Source organism: Microcaecilia unicolor, chromosome 2 (genome assembly GCF_901765095.1).
Source record: "Microcaecilia unicolor chromosome 2, aMicUni1.1, whole genome shotgun sequence".
Classification (NCBI taxonomy): Eukaryota; Metazoa; Chordata; class Amphibia; order Gymnophiona; family Siphonopidae; genus Microcaecilia; species Microcaecilia unicolor.
In genome coordinates, this window is record NC_044032.1 from 241,420,316 (window position 1) to 241,432,723 (window position 12,408).

The 12,408-nt window shown below is 43.6% G+C and overlaps 1 protein-coding gene across 6 annotated transcripts in view; it reads left to right on the forward strand.

Moving 5' to 3' along the window:
- The window catches only part of PIP5K1B (phosphatidylinositol-4-phosphate 5-kinase type 1 beta), a 435,282-nt gene that overhangs the window by 278,910 nt on the left and 143,964 nt on the right, over nt 1-12,408 (forward strand). The window contains exon 2 of one of the 6 annotated variants that reach the window (XM_030193843.1): nt 11,236-11,286. The exons of the other annotated variants lie outside the window; for them this stretch is intronic. Coding sequence (XP_030049703.1) covers nt 11,252-11,286 — 35 coding nt within the window. The 5' untranslated portion in view covers nt 11,236-11,251. The remainder of the gene's footprint in view (nt 1-11,235; nt 11,287-12,408) is intronic. 6 annotated transcript variants of the gene reach the window in all.

Consider the following 12,408-nt stretch of genomic DNA (forward strand, 5'->3'; position numbering starts at 1 on the left):
GTTATAAGAGAAGTGACTCTCTAACTCAAATCAGCACAGATAAAATAAATGGATCTTCAGAACAAGCCACATTACAATGTTGTTTCCATATTACTATGAGTTATGCAGTGACCTAAGTTCTGAATTGTAATCACTAGTCTCATGAACACCCCAAATTATATTGCTCACTATTTAATCACTTTTCAATGTAAATAAAAACATCAGTGAATTATAATGCTTATTAGCATGCCGTGTGCTTCCTGACTTGATGTTAAATTTTGTTCCGTGAGCTGCATCAGGAAACAGTGTCTTCTCTTCATTGCTTAGAATCAAACTAAACCACCATATTATAGATCCTCTGCCCATAAGGAAACATTGAGTTGAATTCATTCGTTCGATACGCTCAACATCATAATGATATTATCCAAACCCTTCTATAACTTTTATTATTTCACACACTGTGTTCATACACCGAGCTGTAGCCTATTCAGCTGCATGTAAAAACTGTGATTTTCAAAGCTGCAACCTGCAGAACTGCACTCAATACTTCAAATGCAATTTCATCAGAGTCTTATCATCTCCTTTTTTCTGCTGGCCATTCCTCTCACTAAGCACCCAAGCATCTTTTAGGTTTATCACATCACCTTATTTACCTGTTTCAACATGTGGAGGGGCATTTTCGAATGGGGATGACCATCTTTAAGGGCGCCCATCTCTGAGGACGTCCCCGTAAAGGGACGGGGCATCCCGTATTATGGAAACAAGATGGGCGTCCTTCTTTCGTTTTGATAATACGGTCGGGGACGCCCAAATCTCAGCATTTAGGTCAACCTAAGAGATGGGCGACCTTAGAGATGGGCGACCTCGGTTTTCACCAATAATGGAAACCTAGGATGCCCATCTCAAAAACGACCAAATCCAAGGCATTTGGTCGTGGAAGGAGCCAGCATTTGTAGTGCACTGGTCCCCCTGACATGCCAGGACACCAACCGGGCACCCTAGGGGACACTGCAGTGGACTTCACAAATTGCTCCCAGGTGCATAGTTCCCTTACCTTGTGTTTTGAACCCCCCAAATTCCACTCCCCACAACTGTACAACACTACCATAGCCCTTAGGGATGAAGGGGGGGCACCTAGATGTGGATACAGTGGGTTTTGGAGGGCTCACATTTACCACCACAAGTGTAACAGGTAGGGGGGGATGGGCCTGGGTCCGCCTGCCTGAAGTACACTGCACCCACTAAAAACTGCTCCAGGGACCTGCATACTGCTGTGATGGAGCTGGGTATGACATTTTAGGCTGGCAAAAAATGTTTTTTAATTTTTTTTTTTGGATGGGAGGGGGTTGGTGACCACTGGGGGAGTAAGGGGAGGTCATCCCCGATTTCCTTCGGTGGTCATCTGGTCAGTTCGGGCACCTTTTCGAGACTTGGTTGTGAAAAAAATTGACCAAGTAAAGTCGACCAAATGCTCGTCAGGGACGCCCTTCTTTTTTCCATTATCGGCTGAGGACGCCCATCTCTTAAGCACGACCCAGGCCTGCCTTCGGTACGCTGCCAACACGCCCCCGTGAACTTTGGTCGGCCCCACGACGGAAAGCAGTTGAAGACGCCCAAAATCGGCTTTCGATTATGCCGATTTGGGCGACCCTGAGAGAAGGACGCCCATCTCCCGATTTGTGTCGGAAGATGGGCGTCCTTCTCTTTCGAAAATGCCCCTGTTTGAGATCATCAGGTACAATCACTCCCAGGTCCTGCTCTTCTTTTGTAAACAGAACTTTGCTCCCTATACTCTACTAACCAGTCTGTAGGTCCCAGCCTCCTCCTTACTTTTATGAAGAGAAACCACATCCACCTGTCTACAGTCCTCTAGAACTACTCCTAACTTTAAAGAAGAATTGAAAAAGTTAGATTGCAATCCTGTCCAGCCCCATCACTTTATCTAATTTTAGTTTCACTAAGTCCTTGCAGATGCAATCTTCTGAAATTCACTTGAGTTCCACCTCACTTTCATTTTCGGTTGTATGTCCTTTCTCTTAGTTTTGCCATATATTGTTGTTTATAGTTCTCTGTCTTTGATCTCTTGTAACTTTTTAATTCTAACCTTTTTTTTCTCTTACCTTCTTTTGAAAACTATAGTGATCAAGTATGTTTGTTGCTCTCACAGTATCTTCTTCCCTCTGCTCTTCTAATTATAGTTATAGTTTATAGTTCATTAAAACTTGCCATACCGCCCAAGTTGACTCACAGAACTGAGCGGTTTACAATCCAATAAAAACATAAAAATAACAGTGTAGAATAGAACTGCAAAATTCAGTAGGAAAGAGGGTAAAGTAAACATACCAGGTCACTCACAACAAGACAGAGATAGCCAAAGAGGAAAAGAGGGCTCCAGAGGGGGATGGAAAGGAAGGGAACCAGAAGTTGGAAGTGCATGGAAAGAAAGGGAAGGCAGGTAGGGAATAGTGACAAATTATGCAAACTCCTAAATGACTAACCCTCCTGTTTACTGAGCCAGGCTAGCAGCTACAGTCTGCTAATGCCAATACAGCCCATTCAGTTTGAATGGTCTGTATCGACATTGCCACATGGCAGCCACTAGCACGGCTTTGCAAACAGGAGGGGAGGGGTAAGTTATTCTAATGAAAAAGCCTCTTTAAAAAGCCATCTTGAAGTTCTTAAACGACTGTTCAGCCCATAGGGGAAGAGGGAGGGAATTCCAAAAGAATGGAGCAGCAAAAAAGAAAGCATGGTGACGAGTGAATTCTAACTGAGCTGATTTAGGGTTAGGGAGAACCAATCTGTGATCATTAATAGAGTGAGGCAGACAAGCAGGAGAGTAAGGAATGGTCACTGTGTCAAGATAATCTGGAAGACCTACTCTATGTGCTTTAAAGGTAAGAGTGAGCAACTTAAAGATAATACGTTGTACAATGGGAAGCCGGTGAAATTTTTGTAGCGGTGGGGAGGGGGAAACATGATCATCCAACTAATGACTCCTTTAAGCATTCCTCCATCTTAGCAAAGTTAGTTTTCCTGAAGTCTAGAATCTGCACGAATGAACCATCTTCACATCAGGTCCCGTATCGTCCCTCCCATCTAAATTCTGTAATTAGTTGCTGGAACAGTTCTTCTTGCAGATAATCCAGGATATCCCTAGTTCTAGATGACATCGTAGCTGGGATGTCCCACACACTTTTAACCCATTATGTAAGGAGGGTCTTGACAAAATTCTGAAAGGCCTTAGACCTGCTCCCTTGATCCCTGCCCATCAAAGATAGTGCATCTTGCAAGCAGAGGCCTCATAGAAGGGGGTCAAAGAAATTGTAGAGGAACTGAAACAAATCTCACTGAATCTGGAAGATGTAATATGTCAGATCAACAGATTTAAAGAGCAGCCAATCACCTGGACTAGATGCTGACAGAACTCAAAAATGAAATTGCGGTAAACTGTAAACTATCATTAAAATCATCCACAGCACCTGAAGATTGGAAGATGGCCAGCATAACACCACAACATCACCCTGTATTTGTTCACACCGGAGCCTGCAAAGGCCTCTCCGGTACTATGTAAGCCACATTGAGCCTACAAATAGGTGGGAAAAAGTGGGATGCAAATGTAACAAATAAATAAATAAATAAAGAACAGGCAGGGCCAGATTAACACAATATTGGGCCTTAGGCAAGCAAGGGCTTAACAGAGTTGGAGAGCTGCAAGTTACCCAGATCCAAGAGGGAGATTTTGGACGAATTCTGGATTTCTGGTAACTCTATCCTGGTGTATTATGGGTCCTGTAGCACTCATTTCAGTGGGTAGAATCAGGAACCACAAATAGCACATTGAATTGGGATGTAAGTTTAAAAACAGGATCGGCCAACCCCCCCCGCCCCCGAAACTGGGTAAATTGGCAGCTCTCTGGAGCAGTGAGCTGAGAACCAGGGAAGTTGGACAAGTCATTCTCACCCTCTATTGCTTCTGCTAGAAGCTAGAGATGCCAAGGTTAGACTGCCCCAAAAAGTAAGATTTATGGGCAATGTATCTGATGTATACATTTACAAAATTTTGTATATGAAAATCTTCACAAACGGAATAATCAAAAGAGAATATCTTTGATGCTTGCAAAAGGGTATAGACAGAATGGAGGCAACTGCCTAGGTAACTTAATAGTTAGCTATGTAAATTTCCTGCACACAGGTACATTTGTACCAATGCACTTCTCCACCCAGCTCAAATTTTCAAAAGGAAACTCCATTTGTATGAGAGTATCTCCACCACAGACACAGAAACATACACCTAAGGGGTTAAGGGTAATGGAATTTGATATACTGCTTTTTTGTGGTACAATCAAAGTGGTTTACATGTATTATATGCAGGTACTTTCTCTATCCCTAGTGGACTCATAGAGGGGCATAATCGAACGGGGCACCCAAGTTTTCCTGAGGGCATCTTCGCAGGACGTCCCGGCGAAGGGGCGGAGAAACCCGTATTATTGAAACAAGATGGGCGGCCATCTTTCGTTTCGATAATACGGTCAGAGACGCCCAAATCTCAATATTTAAGTCGACCTTAGAGATGGTTGTCCCCAATTTTCGGCAATAATGGAAACCGAGGACGCCCATCTCATAAACAACCAAATCCAACTCATTTGGTCATGGGAGGAGCCAGCATTCGTAGTGCACTGGTCCTCCTGACATGCCAGGACACCAACTGGGTACCCTAGGGGGCACTGCAGTGGACTAACTGATGCACTAACTGAACGGAAAAAGCCCTTCCCTTATCGATCCCTTAGTGATTCGGAAAGGAACAGGCATGCATAAAGGAAATCGCATGCAAATGAACTGCTCGCTGTTAACTCATTTGCACGCGATTTCCTTCCTAAGGAGCATGGGCATAGACTGGGGGGGGGACGAGGGGGGGCAATGCCCCTCCAAACGACAACGATGATGACTGGTGCCAGTAGTAAAAAAAAAAAAAACAAGCAGGCACGCTCGTCTGTCCGTCCGCTTCGCTTCCCTGCCCTCTCAGCATCCCGCCCTAAAGGAAATGACATCAGAGGAAGGCGGGACGCAGACAGAGAGGGCAGGGAAGCGAAGCGGATGGAGACGAGCATGTCTGTCTACCTCCTTTCTTCCTCCCTCCCTCCGGCGCAGGCAGCAGTCTTCTTCAGCCTTTCTGTGCTCCTGGCAGCGGTAGCAATGTATACACGCTGCCTTCGGTCTGCCCCCGAAGCCTTCTCTTCAAGTTCCTGTTCCTCTTTTACTAGGGCTGAGTTCTTAAGTTTTTATTCAAAATTTCACTAAACTAAATTTAGGAACATAAAAAGTGGGTGGAAATAGGCAGATTTAATGTTAGCGCTGAGTTTCAGCACTAAGCTCATAAATTAGACTCATAAATCTAGGTAAATGAATTGCAAGCGTCAGTTTATAAGCATAATTTGTGAGTACCTAAATTAAGATGAAGTTTTGACTGAAAATAGGGCACAAATTTAGGAGCCTAACATAAGAGCTACATGATGCTGTGTCCACATTAACCCCCTGTTTACTGCCGACACAGCCCTTTCAAAGTGAATAGGCTGTGTTGTCATTAGCGCATGGCATCCGCTAGCACGGCTTATTAAACAGGGGGCCCTCTGCACAGTGTGTGGCAGTGTATTGCTTAACGCACCTTGGGTATTGTGTGCAATTCTCATAAAAGATATAGTAGAATTAGAAAAGGTACAGAATAGGGCAAAAAATGATAAAGGGGTTGGAACAGTTCTCCTATGAGGAAAGGCATAAGAGTTTAGGGCTCTTCTGCTTGGAGAAGATATGGCTGAGGGGAGATATGATAGATGCACTTTCCAAAAATGTACAAAGAAAAGGGTTTTGTGCCATGAAGTTACATTTAAAATAAATGGGAGAAAATATTTTTTGCACTCAAAACATAGTTAAGGTTTAGAAATCGCTGCTAGAAGATGTGGTAAAAGCAGTTCCCGATCCATATGTGCCCTCAAGTAACAGTTGACTCCTGGTGACCACCCAATGAGGGACCACCCCTTGTGGTTTTCTTAGAAATGATACAGGAGTGGTTTGCCATTGCCTTCTTCTTTTGAGGCATAGAGGGTTAAGCATCTTGCCCAAAGCCACAAGGAGATGCCATCAATTTGACCCTGGAGCTTCCAGTTCCTGGCCCACTGCTCTAACCATTAGGCTATTGTTCCTCCCCAAAAGCAGTTAGGGTCATTGAATTTGAAAAAAGGTTTGGACAAGTTCCTGGAGAAAAAGTCAACAGACTGCTATTAAGGTGGGCCTGGAGAAAGCCATTGCTTATCCCCGAGGGTAAGTAGAATGGAATCTTGCTACTTTGTGGATACTTGGCACCTGGATTGGCCACTACTGGAAATGGGTTCCTGGGCTTGATGGAGCTTTGGTCTGATCTAATATGGTGGTTCATATATTCCCAGGTACCTTTTTATGGTCCTCATCACTATCTTCACACCTTTTTCTCTTATCGCTTTGGAGTTCACAGTTGCCATTTCATCTATTAAAAAAACAATCCATCTGCACTTGGGATTCTCAACCATTTTCAGTTTTATTCTTTACAATCCAATGGGATGTTTGAAAGAAATTATACATATGGAGTCCAGAATATCTGGGGGCAAAATAACTCTCTAAAAATGTAATGTAGATATCTGCAACACCTTTCAGGCTTTTTATAAAGACTTATATGCCCCCCCAGAAGATGCAGGTCTTGCTAATCAGATGTATCTAAATAACCTTAATCTCCCTAAGCTCACACAACGAGAGCGGAAACGTCTTAATCAGCCGCTTACAGAGGAGGAAGTGACCCTGGTAATAGCCCGGAGCCCATTGCTGAAGGCCCCAGGACCAGATGGTATGCGGGCCGAATTTTACAAATTGATGGGAGCAGGCATTATACCAGATTTAACAAAGTTCCTAAACCAGATGATAGAATCAAATGCAGTGCCACCCGAATTAAATAGGGCGCAAATAATAGTGTTGCTAAAACCATGGAGGGACCCAATGGAACCGGCATCGTACCGACCCATATCCTTGTTGAATTACGACACCAAGTTGTTGGAAAAATTCTGGCCAACCGATTGGCACGACTGCTGCCCTGTTTAATACATGAAAGCCAGGTGGGCTTTGTGGGAGGCCGGGCCATAAGTAAAAACCTGAGGGCCATTTTAACATCCTTAGAATATGGATCACATAATGACCTGGCGTCACTGCTAATCAGCTTTGACGCGGAAAAAGCTTTTGACAATGTGCACTGGTCATTCCTCTTTGACACACTAGAAGGATATGGTTTCTCAGGTAGGTTTGTAGAGGCGATCCAGGCTCTTTATGCCAACCGTAGTGCAACGATGTGGGTTAATGGAGTGGAATCATCAAGCTTCCAAATCAAGAAAGGGACCCGACAAGGCTGCCCCTTGTCCCCACTTCTTTTTGTTTTGGTGCTTGACCCACTTGTTAGAGATATTATGGAGAATCCTTTGATACAAGGAGTGAGCCTCGGCACACAAACATTTAAGATCGCAGCATTTGCGAACGATCTTTTGGTACACCTTATGTCCCCGAAAGAGTCGTTAAAAACGCTGTTAGAGACATTTCAAGAGTACGGTGACTATGCAGGTTTTAGGATTAACCTGGACAAGTCCGAGGCCTTGGCTTCCCCGGTAGCAAGTAGAGAGGAATGGGGAGATGATTTTCCTTTACGGTGGGCACAACAGTCCTTTAAATATCTTGGGATTAGGCTTACAATGGACACCTCGGATTTACACCAATTAAATGTTAAGGTTCTCTTAGATTATACTAGACAAAAATTAGAATTCTGGAAGGGATTGCCATTGTCCTTAATGGGGCGGCTTCACCTGATTCAGATGGTGATTTTCCTGTGCTGGTTGTATGCCTTACAGACACTGCCCATCCGCTTGTTGAAGAGAGATCTGAAACGTGTAAATCGATTGTGCTGCCAGTTCTGTTGGGCCGGAAAGAGAGCAAGATTAAGGCAGGACTTGTTAATAGGAGGATGGAGACAGGGTGGCATAGGCTTCCCGGACCTATTTTTATACAATCAAGCATGCCTGCTTAGGCATATGAGGGACTGGCTTCACACAACACAATACTACACGCCTACATTATTCGAACGGGCCTTTTTTGCTCCACATGATATGATTGCCCTATTTCATCTGTCACGCAACAAGATACCTCCTTGCTTCAAACACAGCATGTTGCTTCACCCCCTTCGAGCGACTTGGCAGTGGTGGGTTGGACAATTGGGGGGACATCCGAATGTCTCCGACCAAATTCCGATCGTGGGCAATGCAATTTTTGAAGTTGGAATGGATAATCCGATATTTAGGAACTGGGGACGGCAAGGCATCACGAGGTTAGAACACCTGTTGCAGGAGAATGGAGCATTGCTATCATACGAGGCCTTGCAGGACAGGATAGGGTCCGAATGAGGGAATAGGTTTGCATACATACAAATTAAACACTATATGCAGACGTTGGAACACGAGGCCTTGGGAGGGCGGTTGGGAGAAAAGATATGGGGGTTTCTTGATAAATTGGCGGCAGAGAGACACGTGATCTCTGACCTATGTGGGGCCCTGGTCCGAGGCAGATCTTCAAAACAATATGAGGGCATTAAACTTAAATGGGAACAAGATCTGGGTTTCTCATTAGCGTCCTGGGACGTGGGGGCAACACTGAGGGGGATCCGACAGTTAGTTACGGATGAAAGACTGAGAGAATGCGGATATAGGGTGATCCTATGGGGATACATGACTAAAGCACAGCTGGCTCATATGTTGGGGTCGGAGAGTGCCAATTGTTCCAAATATGATGGGGGTCCAGGTTCGTTTTACCACGCTGTATGGCAATACCCAAAGGTGAGGGCATTTTGGCAGCGAGTCCGTGTTTTTTTGATAAGGTTGGGTAATAAAATCCGGGGAACCGAAAAGCAATTCTTGTTAGACCAACCTAGGGCTTTTGCCCCTTTAAAGGCGCCTGCAGCTCTTTTATGTAGAAAACTGAGTTTGGTGGCTCGCAAATGTATTATTCAGTATTGGACCTCCAAGGAGGCACCAGCATACTGGCATTGGAGGAATCAAGTACATCTTCTGGCCTCGTGGGAGGCCCGAGACTCCAAAGTGTCAGCCAAACGTAAAAAGCAATTCCTCCAGGTTTGGGCCCCGTACATACGAATGTTGAGCCCTAGGGGGAGAAGCTTGCTCATTAACACCTGTTAAGTGCTGTTGAGATCGGTTCAAGGCTCTTGAAGATACTCCCAGTTTAGCTTTGTTCATTAGATGGAGAGTGGGGGAGGTGAGGGTGGTGGGAAGGGTCTGGGAGGAAGGACAGGGTGGAGAGGGGGGGGGGGGGGAATGAGGCAAAAAGGAACTTACAGCCCAATGGGTGCAGGGAATGTAAGAATGGATCAGATACACTGAGTGTATATAAAAGGATCCTTAACAGAGGAAGGGACTTTCGGCGAAGGGCTATCAGACACAAGACCCTTTGCCCTTGGTGGGGTACTATTTTGAATTGTCTTATGCCTTCTGTAATAGGCTTTCATTTGAAATGTCATTGCACCTACCTTATATTGTGGAAACTTTAGTAAAGAGATTCAAATATAAAGAGAATAAACACGGGGAGAAGGGGGGGGGGTTAAAATTATAAAAGTTTGAGGACTGTCAATAATATTATTTATTTTTTGCTATGATCCAGCCATGTGTAATGTACGATTGCTTTGGAATTGATGTACAGTGGAGAAATTGTGTTTTATGACTTGTCATCAATAAAAACCGTTGAAAAATAAAAATGTAATGTAATGGGAGCAAAATAGTGAAAAAAAAAGCAGGCTACATTCCAAAAAGGGTGTATGTGTCTGGGATTACTGGGCATCTGTGTGTATGTAACTTTTGTGTTTCGTGTGTGGTCAACACCAGATATTCCATACATGTCAGAAGTCACAGGGGAAATGAGGATTCTCCCAAGGATATTGTTTTTAGATCCACGCATATGGCCAAAGTGCTCACGAATGGAAAATAGGCTACTTTAATTCTTACTTCTCTACTACTACTACTACTATTTAGCATTTATATAGCGCTACAAAGCGTACGCAGCGCTGCACAAACATAGAAGAAAGACAGTCCCTGCTCAAAGAGCTTACAATCTAATAGACAAAAAAATAATAAAACAAGCAAATCAATTAATGTGTAGAGGAAAGAGGAGAGGAGGGTAGGTAGAAGTGAGAGGTTACAAGTGGTTACAAGTCAAAAGCAATGTTAAAGAGGTGGGCTTTCAATCTAGATTTAAAGGTGGTCAAAAAAGGGACCAAGTTAAGCCGGTGAAATGCTTGTCAAGCCTGGCTTTTTTTTCCCCATTATCAGGCGAAGCCAGCCATCTCGTGAGCAAGCCCCCATCCCGCCCCCGTCCTGCCTTCACTACCCTACCGACACGCCCCCTTGATGTTTCGCCAGCTCCGCAACGCAAAGCAGTTGGCGCCGGCCAAAATCGGCTTTCGATTATACCGATTTGGCCGGGTTCAGGAGATTGCCAGCAATCTCCTGATTTGTGTCGGAAGATGGCCGGTGATCACTAACCTCCCACTACTAATGTCTATGGTTTCTTGAAAGCAGCAGTAGTTTGCCCTGTGAGAAAATATCCCTGGATTTAAGCTCTCTTTTCCTTTTAGAATCTCACATTTTCCAGCAAGGTTGGTAAGAATCGTTGTCATCCCTTTTTTTAGCCTCTTGTTTCATAAAACGTTGAAAACAAGGAAAAGCTCAGCAAAAGGTCCAAAAAAACAGCAGAGGTGGTCCAGGAAAGGAGGACGCAACCAAGGGTTCACAAATAATCTTTTTAATGAAGGACGACCCTACTTAGCCAAGTTTCGGCAGTAGCCTTCGTCAGGGGTCATACACAGTCCACAAAATAAGGAGATTGCATGTGGATCTGTGTTCTGTTAAGTTTGCATTGAAGACTATGATGACCCCTATCAAAGGCTACTTCGTTGGTTTCTTCCTCCTCTCCTGGACCACCATTGTGTTCTTTTGTACTTTTTCATAAAACGTTGAAGCAGTTAGGGATATTTTCATAAGAGGCCTATTTTTAGGGGACAGGAAGGCACATAAATTGGGATATTCTAGTCATTTATGCGCAGATAGGGCTGCTTACCTAAATGAATGACCTCTTATAGAATACTGCCTAGTGGAAAAGTAAGGTTTGATAATATGTAATTTACAGGTAGGTGTGTGCATGGATGGAGTTCAGTCAGAGCATGGGTGACGTGCACAAGTACGTGAGTACATTTTCTTTATAAAATAGAAAGAAAGAAGAAAAATGAAGTCAAATAAAGACCATATGACCTCTCCAGTCTGCCCATCCATGCCATCTATTCTCCCTTTCACTCCTTTAGAGTGAAAGAGAGAGTACCGGCACCTATAGTGAGCATCCACTTGTAGAATTACCCTCTATATATTTACGTTTTCTTCTGGATGCAGCATTAGAAAGAAAGGAGTATATTTATAAATCTTGTTCAAAGAGAAAACTTGTTTCCTTTCATCAGTGATAGCAATATAAAAATAAATAAAACAGTTTCTCCACCCTTTAACTAAACATTGGACTATTTTTGCATGAATGAATTTAGTAAGCAGTGCAAGGACAATATTATTTTGAGTATTATCAGTGGATTAAAAACAGCAAAAAAATAAATAAATAAACCACTTCCTATCCCCATAGCTGATATTCTGCCAACTTTCTCTGCTGCATTATACTCTTAGCTCAGTTAAAACAAAGAAAAATGTAGGCAGATAAAAACCATATGGCCTAGCCAGGCTGCCCATCCATGCCCTCTACTCTCCCTATCATTCCCTACAGATCCTATGTACTTGTCCCAAGTTCTCTTGAATTCGGATACTGTTTTCATCTTCACCACTTCCACCAGGAGGCCTTTCCACGAATTCACCACCCTTTCTGTGAAGAAGTATTTCCTCAGCTTACTTCTGAGTCTATCCCCTTTCACCTTCATCCTATGCCCCCTCATTCCAGAGCTTCCTTTCAATTGAAAGAAACTTGCCTCTTGTATATTATTTATTTATTTATTTATTATTACATTTGCATCCCGCACTTTCCCACTCAAAGCAGGTTCAATGCGGCTTACATAGTAATAGGGAATACAGAATATTGGTAGAGAAAGTAAAAGTTAAGTATAACAGAATAATAAAAGAGATAAGTAGGTAGAGATAGGCAGTGGAGAAGGGTGTAAAGTGGGAGAAATAGTCTGGATCAATGTCATTGTCTCCTGGGTACGTGTTGGGTAGATAGGTTCATGAGATTAGTCTGGGTTATTTGGATAGGCTTGCTTGAATAGATGGGTTTTTAGTACTTTCCAGAAGGGTAGATAGTCACAGATTGATC